Here is a 22,863-nt window from a genome sequence, read left to right on the forward strand (position 1 = left end):
GTACCTCACAATGAAATTATTCCAGTTCCTGAGCCACCTGTGAATTTATGTTTCGAAAGCAGCGATGAAGAATTAGGCAGTCCTGAAGAAGACAATGATTTTGATTTTGTATTATCTTCCAATAAGCCACACCTTATATCACAAGGTGAATTAAATTACTTGGTTAGGGATTTAAATTTATCAAAAAATCAAGCTGAACTGTTAGGATCAAGACAGCAAGGTTGGAATTTACTTAAAAAAAATACAAAAATTTTGGGCTCTCAAAGTCGACAAGAAGAACTTTCTCAGAACTTTATTGATGAAAATAATTTGGTTTATTGTACGAATATTTGTGAGCTTATTTTGCACTTAGGGCAAGTTCATAAACCTGAAGACTGGCGCCTTTTCGTAGATTCGTCCAAATATAGTTTAAAAGTGGTTCTACTACTCAATGGTAACAAATATCCTTCGATACCAATCGCTTATGGTATTAATTTGAAAGAGACATACGATGTGATGAAAGACGTTCATAAAAAAATAAAATCTAAAAACATAGCTGGAACATATGGTGATTTGAAAGTTATAGCTATTTTGTTAGGCATGCAGTTAGGCTACACTAAGTTCATGTGTTTTCTTTGCGAATGGGACAGCTGAGCTAGGGATAACCATAATGTTAACAAAGAGTGGAAGAAATGAGACAACTTAACTCCAAACGGAAAAAAATATTATCCATGAGCCCTTACTTGAACCCAAAAAAATATTTTTACCCCTCTTCATATCAAGCTAAGACTAATGAAAAATTTTGTAAAAGCAATGAAGAAGGATAGTCCCCGATTTTTGTACATCAGGCAGAAATTTCCAAATGTAAGTGAAGGAATATTTGTTGGTTCTCAAATAAGAGAGTTGGTCAAAGATGATGTATTTAACTCGATGTTAAATAATGTAGAAAGTGCAGCTTGTGCTTCATTTAAAGACATTTATAAAAATTTTCTCGGCAAACAAAAATCCGACAATTACCATAATATCATTAATCAACTTCTCACTTCATACAGAGCTATGGGATGTAATATGTCTTTGAAAATACATTTCCTCCACTCACATCTGGATTTTTTCCTGGATAATCTCAGAGATGTAAGTGACAACACGGTGAACATTTCCATCAAGACTTTTTGGTGATGGAAAGCCGCTACAAAGGGAAATGAAGTATTAACATGCTAGCCGATTACTGTTGGACATTAATTTGGGATGTGCCTAAGGCTATTTATAAAAGAAAAACATCAGTAAAATCATTCTAACACAGGTATGACCATACAAAATTAAAAATTTTACAGATTTTAACTATATTTTCTCTTAATTTTTTTTTTATGCATAATTTATTTAAAACTAAGGGTTATAAAAAAATTGTATTTACAGATCTGTAATGTACGCAAAAAATAAATTCAAGAAATGGTATCATACTTAGAGAAACATTAAAAAAATATTTTTTTATCTATCAGTGTTATCTTTCATTTATTGAATGTAGCATTGGTCATGGTATTTTAATCTTACTTTACACTTTCCAATTTCCAAGATGCTACTAAATTGACATTTGAAATGTTATAGAACCTTCAAATTGTAAGAAATGCAGTTTACAATCTTACCCAGGACACAATTGTTATTAAATAATAATTCTTTTATTTTAGTATACTCAAAATACTGAAGGTTTTAACCATGTGACAATATTTAAAATAATTTTTTTGAAAATTTTGCTCCTATCTTCATATTCGTTATAGAAAATCTGTATTATTGATTGCACATACTATACTATTGCAATGACCTGGACTTCACATTTACATTCCATTCAACATTTCAAAATAAAAATAAAACATTTATTAGCAAATAAATATTTATTATTGATTATTTTTAATTACTTTTCTGCAGCCACTGCCATCTACAGTGCTCCTTCTAACTGCTTGAAATTACTTTATTTTTCTAAATAATCTAATTATTTTGCACTTTGGTCAACTTTTTTCTAAAATTATGTTCAGTTATCAAATTGTGGCACTATTTTAATCATAAATTCCAATAGCAACAAGATTTTTTGTCTATAAGTATTAAATCCACAGTTATTAGAAATTCATCTATTTTAATTGATTTTTTAGGCTTCGAAAAAGGATTCACAGTGCATGTTTAAGTCTAGGTTATAAGCATGTTCAAGTCTTAACCTTCACAAAATAGATCAAATTTAATGATTTTTTAAAAATATTTCATAGAAGTTTTTTGGTGGTCCCATATAAGTTTTTATAGATAACTAAAGTGGAAGATATTTTTAATGAAAAATTATATGGGCTACATAAACAATTTGAAGATACTTTTCATCTTTTTTTTTTTTTTGTAGTAATCATTACATAGTATTGTGTTATTAGAGTGTGATATAGCATGATATCATTCTGACGTTTGTATTATTTTCATAAAATAATTTAATACAATTACCTGGTTCCAGGAATTTCTATATTATTTTATTTATTTTTGTCACAATGTAGATATCCAGCCTCTCTTTTATAATGAGCTATAGTCCTTCCTATTTTTTAAACAAAATTAAAAATATAATAGAAATACTAAATTTATTATTTTTTTTATATATATAAGTTATGGTGAAACACAACGATGATGTGTTTTTAAAAATATTCATTTTATTTAAAAACACAATGTATCATACAATTTCAAGCAAATACTAATTATATAGTGCAAATGTAAGTTATGCATACATGCTAACATTACGTAATAGGACGATACAGTATCGAACGAGTTCCTAGCTAAAGACATCTTTACACCATGAGAGTCTGTTGGATGTCTAGGACGATGTTCATCGAACGAGTCCTGCTGTAGAACTGCATAATTATTATTACATTAAGAATAAAGAAACATAGGTTGCAGCTGCAGTACATTCTTTCTCACGGTGGGTTTTTCTGGGAACTAGGGATAGGCAACACACATGGCGTATGGAATGCAATGCATCATCTATTTTCAGGCTATTCACAGTAATGTAACTCCTACCTCCCCAGATATAAATTGAAGGTCGCCACAGGTATTTTTTTTTTTTTTTAAATAACATACAATATAACAATAATAATAATTACAATCAATATACGAGTACAATACAATATTATAATTCAAAATTGATATATCATCTGTGTTAATATTATTTTTGCTGAGCATTAACAAATTATTTATATTTATATTTTCTAATTCCAAACTATTTAGATTAATCGATAATCCTGAATGCTGCACCTTTTTCATATTCAATTCATTTACATCAATAAAATATTTATCATATATTATCATTACAATCATCATTTAATAAAATTAAACTTAGACTTGAACGCTGGAACTCTTGACTTCCAAATCAGCTGATATGGGAAGACGCATTCACCACTAGACCAACCTGGTGGGTTATTTAATCTTGACCTAGACTTTTTCAGTGTCGCCTACAATTATAGCATCATTTCTCTTTATTTAAAAATTAGTTATTTGTACAACAATTCTTCTGAAAATATACATAACATTTCTTCATTAATAATACATAACAAAATATTTTCAAATAATCTTCATAATAACACTTATTCATACTAATATATTTATTTCAAATAATTATGTTGGATGTATAATTTATATATATATATTTTTTTATTTTAATTCTCGCATTAACATTATTTTCTAACATATTATATTTATTATATACTGTAAATAGTTTTTTCTACTGTAATATAGCCTTGTTAATATTATTATCTAATGTATGTGACATAATCTCTGCTGCACAGCTGTGAAATTATCTCCTTACATATTTTTATTCATTCTTCTAACATTGTTAACATAATATAAATAATAAATGAAATTATTTCACTTCATTATACATAAGTTAATTCTCCTGCGTTTATTTTATTTTAACATTTATTTTTATTTTATTCAAGTAACTATTTTATTTCAATGTATACAAATTCTTCATAAAATTATTCCTATTATTTCACTGATATTTGACTTATAAGTATTTATAAAAATTCAATAATCAAATTTCATATTAAGAGGATGTATGTTTAATCAAAATTAATCATTGGTTCAAATTAATATATTTTCTTCATTTATTTTTATCAATACAATAAAAGTATTTAAAAATTCATTAATCATTAATAATTCTTTGGAATTATTTTATATTCTAATTTTCATTTAATTCGTTAACAAATTATTTTATTTCCTTATCAGTCAATATCTGAGATTTATTTTAATTATTTTTTCCTCTTCTTCCAATTTTTTTGATTAATCCTAATATCTATTTTCAAATTCATCATGTAATTAATCATATTAAAATTGTTACTTACACTTTCTTTATGTTTATTTATAATATTATTATTATTTTTATCACTGGTGGTACCTTTCTTAATGTTTATCGTTTTGGGAAACGTAAATTTATTCATATTATTATTACTTTTATTTTTCCTAATATTGCATTTATTATCTAGCAACATTTTATTATATTTAACTCTACTTTTTTTCTTATTACCATAATTCCTTTTACTGTAATTATCAGTATACAATTATTATAATTATTCACAATGGGCTACAATTTACATTTATTATCATTATTATTATTCCTACCTTTCTTCTTCTTATTAATAAAATTATTATGCTTATTAATATCATAATTATTACTTGCAATTGGCAACTTATTTCTGTCAATTTTTTTTTATTACATTTATTAATATTGTGCTTTCTCATTTTTAATATATTTATTTTCATTGTCTATAATATTTGGCACCTTATTTCTAAGATTTGTTACTATATTATTATTAGCATTCAGCAGCATACAACTATTTACATTTTACTTCTTACTTTTTCTTATATTTTTTCTTGTTAATAAATTTTATTAATTTTTAGCAACTTAATTTTAACATCTGTTTCATTTCGCTTAATATATTTGTTGTAGTCAATATTTACTACATTCATTATACTTATTATTAACATTATCATTATAATCCCTTTCCTGTCTTTATTACTCTTAAAATTATTACTCAGCAATTGTATACATTTTTCATTACTATTATGATTTTTTTTCTACAGAAATTTTAATGTTACGTGTAGTACATGCTTCTTTCTGATGTATAGTTTTACTATTAACAGCTGTGTGTTCTGTCTTCACTTTATTATTTGTATTAGAATCCTTTAATTTTAATTTAAAATTTTAATTTATTAAATTATTATTCGTGTTATCCTGCATTTCATTATTTTTAATATCCTTATTAAAATTATTTTTCTTTTTCCTAGCAGCCTTATTTTTCCTTTTTAATTTTAATTTTTTTACTATCATTTGTCTTTGTATTATTATTATTATTACAATACATTGGCCAGTTATTATGATCATTTAATTGTTCAGTATCATCCATTGATTTTAATAATTTTAAAGTAGGGTCTTTACCCATATAAAAATTTGTATTTATTGATCTGTTCCCAGGCTCGTATCCCATAAAAAAGGATCGGTTAAAAATTCTTCATTAACTCATTATTTTCGTCTTCTAAATTAAACTTACTTGGGAGATTAATATTATTTGTTAGATAAACGGAATGCGAGACCGTTTCTTGGTCTAATTCATTACCTAATTTATTATTCTCATCTTCAAACTTGTGAAAACAATTACTAATCTCAATATCTCCTAAAATAGTTTCTTTTGGCAAATTAAAATTTTTTACTTCATTGTCTTCATCTTCAACATTATCGGAATTAATTCTATTTACTTTTTCAAAAATATTTTTCCTAGGGTCTAATGATTTTTTGTTCCTATTTTTAATATAGTCACCTGATTTAGATTTACTTGTCTATTAATTTTTTATTATTATTATTTCTTAAATTAGCTCAACCCATCTGTTTAGTAATATTATTGTAAATGTTATTTAATCTTTCATTTCTGGGTCTATTACTCGCCAGTTGATATAGTTTCGGGTGTTTATTCGGAGGTTCTACCGAATTTCTTGTATTTATACTCATCGGTACTTCTTGTGTTTGTTTAAATGATGGTCGTTGATTAGGATATTGGAAGGGAGTGTTTTGATAATAATTGGGCTGCGTAGACATAAGGTTGTCTATTAAAAGGTGCTCTTTGGAAGCTTGGGGTTTTAGGAACATAATTTTTGTAACAACTGGGGTATCTTGGTGTCTGGTATTTATTTATAGGTATTCGGATTTCGGATCTGAGCAACTTTCTTACAGATCGATTATTATTATAATTATACTTATTCATTTTAAACTGAAAATCGTTAGTTAACATGCTTAGTGCTTCTTCTAAAGAATTAGGATTTTTGTTCATATTAGCGAACCTATCTGTTCAATTAAGCCTCTTAATAATACTCTTTACGCTAACTACTTTACATATACAATTAAAACATTTGGTATTACTGCCTCTTTATTTGTAAAACATCCTATTTGCAAATTTAATAATTTTTGTATACGTTCATAAAAATTAAAAGGAGTTGCACTAATTCTCCTGTTTTAATTCAGCTAATTCTAATTTTAACGTAAAACAATCTCTTTTGTCGAGATAACCATTTAATAAAATACTTGTCTAGCATCATTCCATTTATAACAATTAGATCCAATTACTAATTGTAATGCAGGGGATTTTATTTCAGAAAAAATCATGGAAAATAAATATTCATTTTGAAAGTCGTCCGGATTACTGGTGACATAAAATTTCCCTACTAATTTATCACATAAAGTAATGAAATGATTTATTATTAATGGTCTCCTGTAAATGCAGGTACCATATCCAAAAAATTATTTTTCAAAACCTGTATGCCAACTATTGAATATTATTAAATGTTCAATATGTTGTATATTACACACAGTTATAAATAATAAAAATTAAAGAAATATTTCTTATACACTATTTAAATGTTTTTCTTATTTACAGTACTACTTTTAAAATTATATACATGGTGATCGGGTTGTCTTCGATTTATTGTTGCCATCGTCGATTCGTCGTGACTTCGATGGCGGATTGCAGTCGATCAGGATTATGTTCGCTAATTCTGCCGACTGGAACAGCTTGTAGAGATGTCCTCTCTTCTACGTCGCTGTAATTTAATGATTGAATGGATCAGGTAGCTTTCTAGACTACGTCGATTGCTGACTTCGATTTGGACTCCGACGAATAATATTCTCTTACTCTCGTCGTCCGTTGCACCATGTTGAAGATCGAAGAAGTTATACTCATTAACTTCTCGAGATGACTTCTATTTAGTCCGTAGTTTAGTTAGTTCACTAACGATTGAAATCGAAATTGATATCATATTCGCTAATACAATTTGAAGGGTCCTACCTACTGCGCCAGTGTAGGTAATCGTCCACCTACACAACGATTATGCGCTTTTAAAAAATATTCATTTTATTTAAAAACACAATGTATCATACAATCTTCTTTGATATTCAAGCAAATAATAATTATACAATTCAAATGTAAGTTATGCGTACATGCTAACAATACATAATAGGATGATATAGTATCGCACGAGTTCCAAGCTTAAGACATCTTTACACCATGAGAGTCTGGCCTGGATCTCTAAAACGATGTTCATGGAATGTGTCTTGGTGTAGAACTGCATAATTATTACATTAAGAATAAGGAAGCATAGGTTGCAGCTGCATTACATTCTTTCTCACGGGGGGAGGGTTTCCTGGAAACTAGGGATAAGCAACACACGTGGCGTATGGAATGTAATGCATCATCTATTATACAATTCTATAATACTATTCTAGTAATGTAATTTATATGTATATATATATATATATATATATGTTTTTATTTATTTTTATTTTTTTGAGGCTTGGCATCTAAGGGCTATAGCCTGTTTATTTCATTCAATCACTGAATTAATTCTAACTACAGTTTTTTATATACAGTAAAATCTCTTTATTCGCGGGCGTTAGAGACCATAAAAATGCCGCGAATATAGAACAGAACTAATACTCATTTAAGGAAGAATAGTTAGGTTCTATATAAAATGAAAAAAAATCATGTGTACTTACTTACGGCGATGTTATTGATCAAATACAGACAACAACATTAATTATAATCAATGGTTTAGTACAGTACATAGGTACGCTACACAAAAAATATTTAAGAAAATACAGTATATTTCCTAATTTACTCGTAAACACATACCGAACTGTTTGATTTTAAAACACACTACAGTACATACAGTATGTACTGTATTAGCAAACGGTATTACATGTTCAAATCGTACTCGACAATCGCCCAAAAAAGTCAAGAAAGCAGCACTACAGTACTAAAACTAGAATTACTCTAAAGGAAATTTACAAAACTAATCTACAGTATTCTGGATTGCATTTACAAAAATTTGTAATTTTTCCTTGTCTCGCTTTTGTTTTTAAATCCGTTTGAAGTTCTGTGTATTCTTTCATGGCAGCTTCAATTTTTCACTTAAAGATTAAGCTTCTATTCAAAGATGGATCAGTAACTATAAAAAATTGGATAAGATCATGAGATAGTTTAATCGGTAAGCATTTTGACATTTAACTGTTTTCCAGGGATTGTATCTTCTACTTCTTCACGTCCATACTACCTGCGCCATTAAACTTTTTAATATTTTTATTTCTTAATGTCACTACATAATGTAATGTACACAAATACGGAAAATTTTAGCCGCGAATATAGAAGACATCACAAAATATTGCACTGCGAATAACAAAATTGTGAATACGGGAAGCGCGAATAAGGAGATTTCACTGTACTACAAGGAAAGGTTTACAGCTCTTAGAAACTTGATGGTTCAGTCCACTGCCATGTGATCATTTGCAAGGTCTTCTGTGATATTGCTTTTCAGCCCATATCTGGATTTGAGGTTGGTATCTAAATTGCATTCTTCAATTATGTGTTGCACGCAGTCATCTGTGAATGTTAAACCTCCAAGTTTTATCAAACGCTTTCAATAGATCGAAGAACAGAGCGATATGTGTTTCCTCTGGACGAAAGAATTTTGAATGGCATTTTCTATATAGACCAATTGATCAGTGGTGAAATGATGTCGACGATACCCAAAATGGTTTACTTGTAAGAGGTTGTGTTTTTCAAGATACTATGTGAGCCGGAAGTTGACCATTTTTTCCAGTAATTTTCCTAACACCATGTTAAAGACACGGGACGGTAGTTTTCCATTTTCAGGGGATCTTTGCCAGATTTCAAGAAGGGAATGACCATAGCTTCTTTTCAAACCTTGGGATAGTTTCGCGGCATCCAAATATTATTATACATACTTAGTAATCTGGTCAGTACTGTGTTTGGTAGTCGATGCAGTATACTGTAAGGAATATTATCTAATCCTGCCGTCGTGTCTTCAGCAGCTTAGATGGTAGATTGCAATTCGCTCATCGTGAATGTTGCATTGTAGGCATAATCTGAGTTTTGTTAAAATTAAGATCTCATTCTGCTTCTTGCTGTTTCAAAAGGAAAGCTTCTGGATAGCTAACTGATTTACTAATGTGAGCATACTATGTAGCAAGAGCATTAGCATTTTCTACTGCATTGCAGATTAATTCCTCTTGTGCTCTATACGTGTAAATTGAATACTGATTTGACTGCAAGTGTTCGGATTCTCCTCCATACATCCGTGACTGGAGTATATCTTTGTATTGCTGATATGTATTTCTCCCAGCTAGATCGTTTCGCATCTAACCGCAACGGCTCGAAGACGCTTGAAAATAACTTTATTATCATCAGTTGGCCTACGTTTATACCTAAAGAGCTTCTTTTTGCTCTTATTGCCTCTGTGATCTCCCCTTTCCACCATGGCACCAGGATTCTGGGTGGACGACCACGTGCCTTTGGTATGAATTGCGCTGCAGCAGATCTGATAGAGGAGGGATAGAGGAAATGAAATTCGTTACGTCTTCTTCCACGTTACCACCGATGTCCACGGATAGTATGCTGATATTGAATCCTGACCAATCAGCATGGTCTAAACCCCCAACAACTCGTTGAGCACATAGTGTTCTTTGGGCTATCTGACTATTCAGTAGCATAAAGTGATCGCTTCCGAACAGATCTGGAAGCACTGTCCATCATAATTGTGGGGTGAAATTTGAACCACAGATTGAAAGATCTATGGCCAAGAATGCACATCCGCCAGCGCAGAAATATATGCTTGCTCCATCGTAGTTTAAAAGCATTAGGTCGTTGTCGAGGAGTAGATTCTCGATTCTGGATCCAGTGTTGTTAGTACCACTGCATCCCCAGATCAAACTGTGAACATTGAAGTCTCCTGTTATGAAAAATGGAGGAGGTAATTGTTTGATTAAGTCTTGAAGATCTTCATTTCACCATGAGGGGTCTGGTAAATAAAGGGAGCAAACTGTCAACTTCAGAGGTTGATGTACAGATATTGTTACTCCTTGCAGAGGAGTAGTGAGTGGAAGATTCCTCGCAGCATGTGTGTTACTAGTGAATATAGCAACTTCTTTAGATCTGATATGGGTCGCACATCTCAACAAAACGACTAAAATTCTCTCAAATTAAAATGTTCATCTGGCTTAAAGTGCATTTCTTGAAGACACACGAACAAAGGTGTATGCTTAACCAGGAGGATCTTCAGTTCACAATAGTGTGAAGCACAGCCATTTATATTCCATTGAAGAATGTTCTCCATTATTGGTATGTAATACAGAATGTGACATTATGAGGCAAACACTCACTTTCTCGGTTTTCCTTTCCGCCAGATTTTCTTTTTTCACCTTGGTTCACTCGCATTTGCAATGTCACTAAGATTAGAGTGATCACTGGCACTGATGATCAATCCTAGCTCTGAACCAGAGCTTGCACTGAGATTGACAGAGACAGGTTTTTTACCCTTTTTTTTGTATTATGAAATTCTCCCGGGGTAACTGGAAGAATGTTGCAGTCGGCGGTACTTACCTGATGTCACGTAGCTCTTATTGGATGAGTGCCGTGCAGTCACATGTGGTGATTCCGCCTCTATTGTAGGGCGAGGGGGGGGGTTGTGTGAATCGTATGGTGTTGTTATAATTCTTTGACACACCTGTATCTTGCTCTGTGCTGTTCTGTTTGTAAATCTCTGCTAAGAATTTTTCAATGAAATTCGTTACTAATGACATTAGTTTTTTTACTATGTGAGTAGTTGAGGATGAGTTTTGGCTGCCAGAACGTAATTTAGCTTTACTGGGTTATTTGGATAGATGACTCTTTTGGCCTTGAGATAGCTGACTTTCTACGAGCATTCACCTCTTGTATTGCTACTTCCTGTATGTATGTTGGGCAGTACCACAACTTGATAAATGCTGTCCTCCACAGTTGACACACTTCATCAATTTCAAGCAAGGTTCATCACCATGCATAGATTTCCCACAAAGACACATTTCAAAATGGTGTGTCCAAAGCATAGACGCTGAAAGCACTTCATTGGTGGAGGTACGCAAGTTCGAACACTTAACCTGTATATATATCTTTTATCTTTTCTGTAAGACAGTCAATTAAAAGTTAGCTCATGAGATGCAGAGGGAATTAGTTGTCTGTCTCATTTCATTGTGAGTTTCTTACAGGCGATGACTCTTTGAGAAGCTAGTTCTTGAACGATTTCCTCTGCACTGCAATTCAACAAATCTTGGCAGGTGACAGCACCCTTGGTGGTGGTCAGGGTTGTTGTGGGGATTCACTACAACGTCAATGTTACTGATTTTTCTCATTTCTCCTAGACTCTTATTTTGAAGATCTGTAAGTTTTTCCATAAGCAGACCAGCTAATGTTTTCCTAATATTTTTAACAGCAGATCTGGCACAAGCATTAATTGACTTCTCAACCAAAAAAGAACAGACTGTCTCAATATTCTTCTCTTTTTTTGATAATAAGGTAGTGGTACAATGTGTTTGGAAGTGGTATGTGTTTGGAAGAGCTGATCCGGATCCACAACTGTTGTCTTTCTTTTCTTCACCCTGCCAGGAAGACTTTACTGAAGGAGGGTTTTTAAGAGGCCCCTCAATTCTGAGATTTGTTTCTTCTTCAACTACCATTCAAATCTCACAAACACTAAGAAAAATTTAGACCACTGCAGCAGAGCCCACACGTAATGAGGCTGGGGCATACAATTACAACAGGGTGCGCCTTGAGGCTGTTGTTTGCAACTCACTAATGTAGAGTCATTCACTTATTAGCACAGTTGGTTCCACCGTAGGTTACGGTGTGTTATCAAACGAGCGCTGCCTTTTTTGATCTGCAAATGGTATTTTATTTCCTATTTACCCAGCATATCTGTCTAGTATTCTTCCCCATCTACCATCTGCGAATGCGCTTGATGGGGGGAAAGCAACTTCATATAGAATTATTATTATTGTTGTTGTTGTTATTAATAATAATAATAATTATTATTATTATTATTATAATTATTATTATTATAATTATTATTATTATAATTATTATTATTATTGGTTTTCACAGTCACTACAAATTGATGACTGGACTTAGTAATGTTTCAACAAGCTTCTTGGAAGAAATCATGATGATAACTTTTCTATTTTACAATTGTGTTGACCACTAATCACATAGGCATGTGATATTATTAGGCAATAATATTTATTGTTTCTAAAATCACTATCTTCTGGCGGAGAGTTATCACATTATCCAGTTGCGTAAGGCATTTGAGATTTATAGGGATTTCTCCCATAGCACCTATCACTATTGGTACTACCTTAACTACATTCTGATGCCACATTTCTTTTATCTCATCTGTGAGCAGTAAATATCTCTCTCTTCTAGCAATCTCATTTCGTGAGATTGTTTATCAGTGGCACAGTTACATCCACAAGAAGCATGATTTTTCTCTTCCTAGCCACATATACAATATCTGGCTTATTATGACTTATGGTCCTATCCCTTCTTAGCATTCTGTTTCAGTAAAGTTTGATATTTTCAGTTTCAATTATCGTTCCTGTCTTATATGCATAGTATGGCTTCAATACATTTATTATCCTGTTACTGTACAAAAGTTGTTGATGAATCACTCCTGTGAAATAGTCGTGCCTCCTTGTCTATTTCCTTAGGGCTAGTACAAGACACACACTTACTATTTGATCTACATTTTCCACAAACCGCCCACACATCCGGCATTTGTCTGTGCCCAGCTCAACTTCTTTCAAGATGTGTTTCCACATGATGTGTTTCAAGATGTGGAAACTACCTGATCTTGAATTGCTAACATGAATACTTCCATCTCCGCAAAAATACTGTCTCATTCAGCCTTATATAACTTGCCCTTTGATATATGTCTCCATTCTTCAAGTAAACTGAGAATCGTCCATGGAGCTCTTTACTTACCCAGGCTTTGATTCTGGTATTCTTGATATTTTTCTTGGTATTCTTGGTATTTTTATACATGGGTTGTACTGTGTATTTATCAGGTTTAGGGGTGTTAAAGATTCATCTGCTGTCATAACAGATTGATGCAGGCGACTCCTCTGCTCTTTTATAGAAGTAATTTCTCAACTTGTCAATCTAACTACAGCACAAGTTTTTAACATCCAAGTTCCCACAGCCTCCTACTTTCCACGATGGGTAGAATCTCTCAACGGAGCTTCTAGCACAGTGTACAAAAATTGTGTGCAAGTGGTGTCCTAACCATTCGAATCAATGCATCCAGTTCAGACTTAGTCCAGACTAAAATTTCCAGACTGTATAATATCACAGCCACAGCATAAGAATTCAGCGCTTTGATCTTATTGCGGGCATGGAGCCCAGTGTATAGGACTTTCTTTACTCTGGTCTAGAAGTTATTTGTAATCTCTCCTTTATCTAGAATTGCTGTATTCCAGTAGCCTATAATTCCAGTAGGATTGCTGTATTCCAGTAGGTATTTATAAAATTTTCCTTGTTCCCTCTATCCGGTGGCCTGTTCATGTTAAAATCAATGTTAAAAAAAAAATCTTCATGTTATTGAATATCTGTGTAACTTCTTGTGTGTTAATGGATATTCCATCATTTGCTTATTGAGGTATATATCTTACATATTTTTGCAAACAATAAAATATATTTTAAATTGCGATCTCCTGTGTGGCAAGGAGTGATGTGTTACATGCCCTCAGGTTCAAGTTAATTTTTTTAGGGTTTAGTTTTATTTTATTTTGAAGAATTTATATTTAGGAGAAATTTATATATATATATTTTTTCTAATTAAATTTGAATTTAAACCAGGAAAAATTTTAAATGATTTAAAAGTTTTATAACTCACTTTTAAATTAGATGAAAATTGTTCTTCATGCTACTAAGCTGCTCAGTGAATTAATTTCAGACTTGCAGGTTGATTAGAATAAACACAAATTTTATCAAACTGAACAACACAGAAATATTATCATAAAAGTTTTAGTAATGTTTATAATAAGAGATAAACCAGATTATACTGGCTGCAATTTATGATTTTACTCACTTTCAATAGAACTTTTAGAAAGTGAATCATTTTATATAGAAATTTAGTCATAAAAACAAATAAACCACTTTCTCAAAATTAATGTTGGAAACATGGTAGTTTTTAACTGTACTTTTAACTGAAGTTTAACCTGATTTTGTTACGTTGATCAGGAGAAAAACAATTTACATGACTTCAGAACTCCGTACTTTAAAATATTGTTGACTAAATAATTTTTTTTTACTTCAAAATACAACCTTTCATAAATTACAATTGATTTTTGTTATAAAATATTTAACAAAAGTCAACATTTAATTTAATTCCACAAATTGTAATTTTACAGCAAGGAAAAAATGATCTACAAGTCAAATTTCAATCACCAATTACTGCTGCAGATAATCTAAGTGCAGCTTCTAAATATAAAATACCACCATCATGCACTCCATCAGAGTATCAAGGTGAATGTCATGTAAATTTTCTACGAAAGATGCAAGCATCATTTGCATGGGACTGGGGTCCTGCATTCCCATCAGTTGGAATATGGTCAGTAATCTATCTAACCTTTCTTAATTTTTTAAACTAATGATTGTGATATATTAAAAGTAATCATGTAAATGTTTCTTTTATATGAAATTATTCTTTAGTATATATTATTCTAAAGTGACTGATAATATCTTATTTCATTTATCATTAATAAATTAATGTAATGGGACAAATTTTTTGTTGTAAAAGAAACTGTGAACAGTATTTAGACTCTTATTATGTATATTTGAAACAAGCACATCTCTGACAATTGGCTTTTTAGGGATTGGAACATTTTTACTGTTCATCATTAAAGATTCTATCGTAGTGATAGAATATATGATAGTTAAAATCTATCAACATGCAGAATTTCTGCTTTTTTACGATTTAGAAAATTGGGGAAATAGCATTAACCATTCAGTTGTTCATTAACAATTTTTGCTTTTTGGTGCAGAATATTTTTAAATGATTTGCTATCAGGTGCCTAATACTTGGGTGAATATCTCTGGAAATTAGTTGTTGAATAACAATTGCCACAAAGTTCAGTATTAAACAGAGTTAAAAAATGGTAAATATTCTTGTACAGATATTATTTTTAGGGACTGAACATGTTGTAACTCACTGTAGCTGATCATTTAAATATGTGTAAGTAGCATAATACAAATTTAACAGATCTACAACATTTTCAACAATAAGTATGGATGATGCCAACTTTTTACTCAAGATGTTTAGCAAAAAAAAAATGTCAGTTTAGAGATATTGTATGGAGAGTTTTAATTCAAGGATCTAGGTTTTATAAATTGAAAATAAGTTTAATGAATAAATTTAACATGATAATCTGCTAAAATGCATGTTTTTATTTGTAGTAGTTGAATAAAATGACAAAATGTTATAATTTATCCCTATTATCATTACAAAACTCAGTTTTTATTATTCATAGAAACAAACATCAAACAATATTTAACTGCTTATTATTATTCAATATGTAGTTTACTGGCAGTGAATTAACTTTTGTTTTCTATTTAATAAATTAATTCACAGCAGCATTCATGTAATGTCAGAATACATCCCTACTAATTCAGAATTCAATTAGAATTCTTTTTATCTTAACAATAGCTTAATTTTAACATATACTCAATAAAAAAACATGAAATGTCATTTAAAAAACCATGATTTATCAAAATAAGAGTGCCTGCAACAGATGTATAAGTACCATAATAATACATATAAATTAATGCATCAGCTGTTGTTCAGTATAGGACTATACCAAAAATTAAACTCTACTAAATCTCATTGTCCATTCATCTCTTATGCTTTAACAATAATAAATATTAATAAAAAGTATATTAAAGTAGTTAATATTAATAAAAGTATAATATTAATAAAAAGTATCTTTCATTGAGAAAGCCACTTATTCTGTCAACCAAACTCTGGGTAGATTCAAATTCTTAGTGACTGGAAAGTAAATCACAAGGTTTGAAAAGAGTCCTGACCATTCTAACCAAGAGGTTCTGCCAAAATTAACATGAAAGAATTGAAACAGTAATTCAAGTCATTCTTTTTCGAAATATTTTTTACTATCAGAGATAGAAATCTTGATTCCATATAGGTTCAAGCAACCTCTTCTCCCCAAGCCTTCTACTCAATTTCTCCCTCATTTCAACAAAAATGTTTGTCTGTTTTTTAACAATTCTTTAAAAAATATATATATATTTTTTAAAATCAATTCTTTTAAGAAACATACTCCTCTGTATTTAAGAATCATACTCCTATGATTATATTTATTTTATTTTATAGTAATTCTTAAATACAATATATTTATTTTATTTTATTAGATCAACCAATGTACAGAATAAATAAAGTAGGATGACTTACTTTATGCAGGAGCGCTTTTGCGATTTACTTGCATCATCAGCTGCATTACATATTCATGTATACATCTCAAATTACATAACAAAATTAGTATAATAATTTACCATGCATTTATTCATTTTATTTAAAAATCTATTTAAAATTTAAAACATTTAATCTTTCTCTTTTAAGAATTTAACTTTTATTCAGTTAAATTAAAAATTAAGACAAAATTTAAAATATGGAGAATTAATTAAAATTAAATTATAACAATTTTTACACTTGTAAAAATATAACATTAAGGCAAAAAATTAAATTAAAAATCAAAATTTAAAATTCAAATTAAAACAAATAAAAATAATTTTAAGTAAAGCAATTATGCATGTTGACCATTAACTGAACTTACTTTACTATACTCGCTTAGTAGTACAAATATTTCATCAAATATTTCTTTCTTAAGATACATCCTACTACCAAAAATAAGTTAAAAATACAACATATCAAATTGTGAAACCCCTTACCCTCTCTACTCAATTTTTTTATATTAAAATATTGTTCTTTTTCCATCATCAGTAAAATATTTGATTGTTTCAAATAGTTCATCCAGCTTTTTTATAGTTTATTTTTTGGTGATAAAAAGAGGGAATAATCCTAAAGGTAACTCACCAGTTAAGCTACTTATGAACCTTTAAAGAAACTAATTTAATCTGTCACAACTCTTATCACTAATGAGTTCCAGAACTTTCCCAATCAGATGCAATCTTGACATCTCCCAAAAAGAGATTCATAGGTATTGGTTTGCTTGACATTTCTTCCGCCACAACCCCATTCTGTCACCTTAAAGTAACAGACTGAATGTCTGTGCCACAAATGGCTGCTGAGCCACGAAACAGTTTTGTGACCAGTGTCCTACATAGCTCCTAGAGCTTACCTAACAGCATGAGCGGACTAAGTGCAGTGACACACCACCAGCTTACGTGTCCCAAAATTTAGATCCGATGCATTGTGATCACCGTTCCGTTACGGTACTGGCCCGGCTCGAAACTGCATCCCAAATACCTCGGCCTCCCGGCCTCTTCACAATCTCCACATGGCTGTTCGAACTTTCACCACTAAATCGATTGGGAGAGCCTTTCCCAATACGGGGGGTAACCTCGTAGGAGGTTGTTTTAAAAACTCCAGTGCATACAAATGAGACTCAGCACTGGGTACTACTTAAATTCTGAATAAGTGCTCTATTCATATCCAACCTATGTGCCCAAACGTGCACCGCGTAAGTGGTCATGCTTTCGAAGACACCTCGGTACACCATATACGAGGTGTCAAATGTACACCTCGTACGTTTGACGGCCAAACAACCCAAAGTCCTTCCGAGCAGTCCGCCTAAGTGCTACTGAGATGGCTTCCGCCATTACATGCCTAATGTGGTTGCTAAACACCAACTTCTCATCAAACAAAACACTTAGGTACTTATGAACTCTCACTCAGCTGATTACACAGCCTTTATACTTAATGTAAGGGTTTCAACTGTACAATAATTTGTCTGCTCCCTTGAGAAGCATAAACTTTTTCTTGAGCACAGAAATCTTTAAATTTTTAATGTCCAACCAGCTCTCAGCGGTTGACAAGGCCGCTTGCGCTCGATTGTCCAGCTGCAGTCGTGAATTACCACGAAAACTAAAAGGAGACAGTCATCAGCGAAAGCCTGGGCCGTGACCCCTTCTGGGAATGTCAAACCCAGAAACCCGTTAAATACCAAGTTCCACAGCAGGAGACCGAGAACGGAACCCTGCGGGCTTCCCCTGGTGACGGATTTTTCCACAGCTAGGTGCGCATCTTTAAACAGAGCTGTACGATTAGCTACGTACTACGGCCTGCAGGGCTACGGGAACATTTCGGCGTTCCAACTTACAGAAGACAGAACTCCAACACAAGGAAGGAAATGCTGCCTCTATGTCAATGAAAATTGCCAAAACATATTTACAGTCGGCGCTTTCCACCTCGGTAAGAGCATTTAAGATGCAATCGGTGTCAACCCCTTTCATGAAGCCATACTGGCCTCGACTTAGAAGCGAATTCATATCGATGTTTTCTCAGAGCCGTTCCAAAACCAGCAGGTATCTTCTCCTAGCGGACCTAATTTGCGCGCAGCACGCTATGTTCAGAGAACCACCACTTTTTCTCGGGTTTCCGCCTGTGTTTAACAGGCGGCTCCCCGGAAGCAGCGGTCATGACCGCTCTAGGCACTCCCCGATCAGCGGACTGGCCATCACCTAAGGGTCCGTCCATGGCTGAGACCGTCGTAGGACTCTATCGCAATAAGTCTTGATGGTCTGGCCGAATTGTTCAGCCATCAATTCCACCTCCTGTCTCTGTTGCATGCGTAATTTCAACCCCTGCAAGGCAGCTGCGCTCTCGCGCCGCAGCCTGTGCTGATCCAGGCCCCTTAGATTATAGCGACCCGAATCTGGAGCTCTTAGACCGCCTCCGTAAAGGATTTATAGGCTATAGGCCTATGATCGCTCACACTGCTAGACAGTCACACTGTCGGGCCAGACAGTTCAACTAGTTGTACTTTGTAGCTAATCGGCCGTCACCAAAGTGACGTCGATGTAACTTTCTCCCAGTTCGGAAGAGAAAGTTGGCGGTTGTTCTGCATCATTAATCAAGTAGAGGTTCCTGGCTTCCACGAACTGTTTGAGACCAACGCCTCTGTGGTTGGTGAGCGGTGAACCCCAGGCGGAAGACTTGGCATTAGCGTCCAGAGCAACCAACACTCTGGTGCCCGGGAGACCGTCCAGAATCCTGCCCAACTTCGCCAGCAAATCATTGATACTCCAGTCAAGCTGGAAGTATCCCGACACTAGTACGACATCGAGCGTACCCCTCACGACTCGCATGACGGTGAATTGCTTATCCAACCATTGGGGCATCCAACAGACACCCAATGAATCTGAGCTAACCACGACCATGGAGAGCGGCCGTCCCTCACCAGAATGAATAACATCCACACCGTGGAAGCCGACCACCCGCCCCCGACCGCGTATGGCTCCTGGACCAAGAGGACCTCGAGGTTGTACTCCTCAAGGAGCCTCATGGCTTCACTGGTGGCCGCCCGAGCATGATACAGATTCAACTGCCCCAGGCGCAAGCATTCAACATGGTGGATTCTGTCCTCAAAGGCTTCTCCGAATTCAGGCGTCACCATAAGTTGTTTTTTTACAGCTCTCGCCTGTACAATATCATATGCTCTGCACTGTCTACCCCCAACCCCTGTCCAGCATCGCTGCCTTTCACCAAGGTACAAGAGCTGCACTTGGCAGGCGTAGACTTGGCAGGGCAATTGGCTGCCCTGTCCCCGGAAGAGTACAGTGACCACACATCTCCGACTGCAGCGGAGAAAGGTATGACCAAAGCCCTGACACTTGTAGCATCGGGTGACCTCTATATGGTCGACAACCCTACATGAGGTCCACCCAAAATGAGGTGTGTGTGTGTGTGTGTGTTTTAGACAAAATTTTGTTCTTTTGTTCTTTTGTTTTCTTGAACTAAACATATTTCTGAAAATTAATGTTTAGTACTGATAACAATTTTTCAGTATAATGTCTATCTGTTTCTGAAATAGGAAACCTGTTAATCTTGAAGCATACGATAAAATAATAATCCGAACTATTAGTATTGCTACAGAAAAAATTATGGACACTTGGGAAGTCTTAGCAACTATTTATTTGGACACAGCACCAAAAAAAACATTCACAGTACAAGCTAATGTTAAAATATATGTAACATTAGCAAATAAAAGAATACAGGAAGTCAAATTTGATTATGAACCAGCGGACATTCACATCATCTCAAATGAAGAAGGAGAAGCCAGTTTTACAATTAATGAATTATATATACAAGAGGTAAAATTTTCAGAAAATTTGTATTAATAACAGTACTGTAATGAATAAGTTTGATAATACCTTTTTCTATTTATATATCTGTTTTACTTTTTACTCATTGTGTGTATAAAAAAAAATGTATTTTTTAGAAAAAAGAAATAATTAAACATCTTTCCCATTGGTAATTATGATTAAATCTTTAATCCCAATGTTTTGCAGTTATCATATGACATCAGAATCTGTGATAAAATAAAGTTTTATTGAAAAAATGAAATTTGTTTTTAAATGGAATTCCATAGAAATGTTATTTAACATCAATAACGAATAGTAGAGAAAGGTTTAAGATAACCTTTAGCTCAACTTGGTCACCCAGAGTCAGTAAAATTAAAAAAATTACATAAAAGTAAGATAATAACTAGTCTGTAGTCTGATTTGTGTGCTGTAAGAAATGGCTGCAGAGGAATTTGAATTGTTAAAACTATTCAGTGTTAAAAAGTCTCAAATCCTTGACACATTGCTTTGTGACATCACACAGTCACTGTTTTTGTGACTCTTTTGACACTAACAAATTTTTAACTCATGGATTTGTTCATTCCAATAACTAACTTTTTTGTTTAATCATTTTTATTTATATTTTTACTAAAACGGTTAAGTGATCAAGAACAGATTTAAAATGTAATACTTGTTTATCTGGTATAAAAGTGAAAAAATGTATGATTTATTTGTACTACATCTATGTCTCCAGCTAAAAAAAGTATGTAATCTCAGAATGTTGTTTTGTTTTTTTTTTATTATTAATTATAGAAAATACATTATTAACATAAATTATTGACAGTAATTTTTTACTAAATCCATAACTATATGAAATTCGTTATTATGAAAGACTGAAACTATTTCATCATAAGGTGTAAATTTAGACTAACAATTCTCAACCTAAAATCACCACCTACTACTAATAGAATTAAGTTTCTTTCTTTCAGAGTTTCTAGATTAAAGATTCTCTCACAAACACTATCTGGTATACAATAATCTTATTGCATTTTGAAATTTAATAAGTTTCAATTATTTCAGAGTCAGTCTTTTAGATAATATTACACATAATACAATATATTTATAATATATTATACATACACAATGCATATAATTATAAAATTTTGTTACAGATATCACTGCTGTTTGATAATATTAATGATTTCATCTAAGTAGTACAAATTTAATGAAGTGCCTTAATGATAAATTCTTATTTTATATTAAAAAATGCATCTTTTGGGTTCCTACATCATTAATTATTTCATAAAAAATAGTATATTTTTAAAATTACATGAGTCAAATAAAAAAAAAAATTAAAATTTTAAAATCCATGTTTGTTAATAGTTTTGTGTAATTTTTTAACTTTTGTAAATGTTTACATGTAAACATCTGTCAAAATAATTTGGCATTTTTTTAAATTTTATATTTTTACTTTATTAGTTTGACTTATCTCATTTTAAAAATTTACTATCAGGAGTACTTGGTTTCACCCATGTGTTGTTGGTCATGTACTACCAGTATTCATAGAAATGTTACAAGAAAAAAAGAAAATACTAATATTCATATAAATGATGCAAGAAAAATATCCAAGATCTGTATTATCTGATTTATAAAGTACATATATTTATAACTTAATTATATGCAATTTAATTATATTTAAATATATCTTTATCACTATACTGTTATAATGACACAAATTTTCTTTGTACAGAGTATTCTCCAAAACTACTTTGCTGATATGAAGAATCCCTTAACTACTCTAATTTATGAAGCGTTTTATAAAGCTTACTCCTTTCCAAACGTCATAAGCTACATAGCAATTATGTTACCCCTTTCTAGTAAACCCTCAGTTTTTCCACCTTTGGTGTCCCCATAAGATTAATAATACAAAAATTAAAAATAAATCTGACTGATGAGGAAACCATTCATCTCACTTTCACCAAATGTTGAAATCTGATTCTATGAAACAGAACCATCATACCAAAGGTGGAAATATTTTAAAGTCACACTTTCCATGGATCTCCTGTTTACTCATAAAAAATTGAAATATTACAGTATTCAAATTTATCTTAATTAAAATACAATATACTTCCAGAAGAATATAAAAAATAGCATACAGGAGATCTAGCCTCTTCTACCCACAGGT

At 32.2% G+C, this 22,863-nt stretch overlaps 1 protein-coding gene and 1 pseudogene across 1 annotated transcript in view; one reads left to right on the top strand and one right to left on the bottom strand.

Moving 5' to 3' along the window:
• LOC142327658 (beta-mannosidase-like) overlaps positions 1–22,863 on the top strand; it is a 103,393-nt gene that overhangs the window by 19,225 nt on the left and 61,305 nt on the right. Inside the window, exons 4-5 of the mRNA XM_075370883.1 lie at positions 14,774–14,973; positions 20,429–20,708. Coding sequence (XP_075226998.1) covers positions 14,774–14,973; positions 20,429–20,708 — 480 coding nt within the window. The remainder of the gene's footprint in view (positions 1–14,773; positions 14,974–20,428; positions 20,709–22,863) is intronic.
• LOC142318517 (uncharacterized) lies at positions 6,033–12,046 on the bottom strand (annotated as a pseudogene).

Source organism: Lycorma delicatula, chromosome 1 (genome assembly GCF_047948215.1).
Source record: "Lycorma delicatula isolate Av1 chromosome 1, ASM4794821v1, whole genome shotgun sequence".
NCBI classification, from domain to species: Eukaryota; Metazoa; Arthropoda; class Insecta; order Hemiptera; family Fulgoridae; genus Lycorma; species Lycorma delicatula.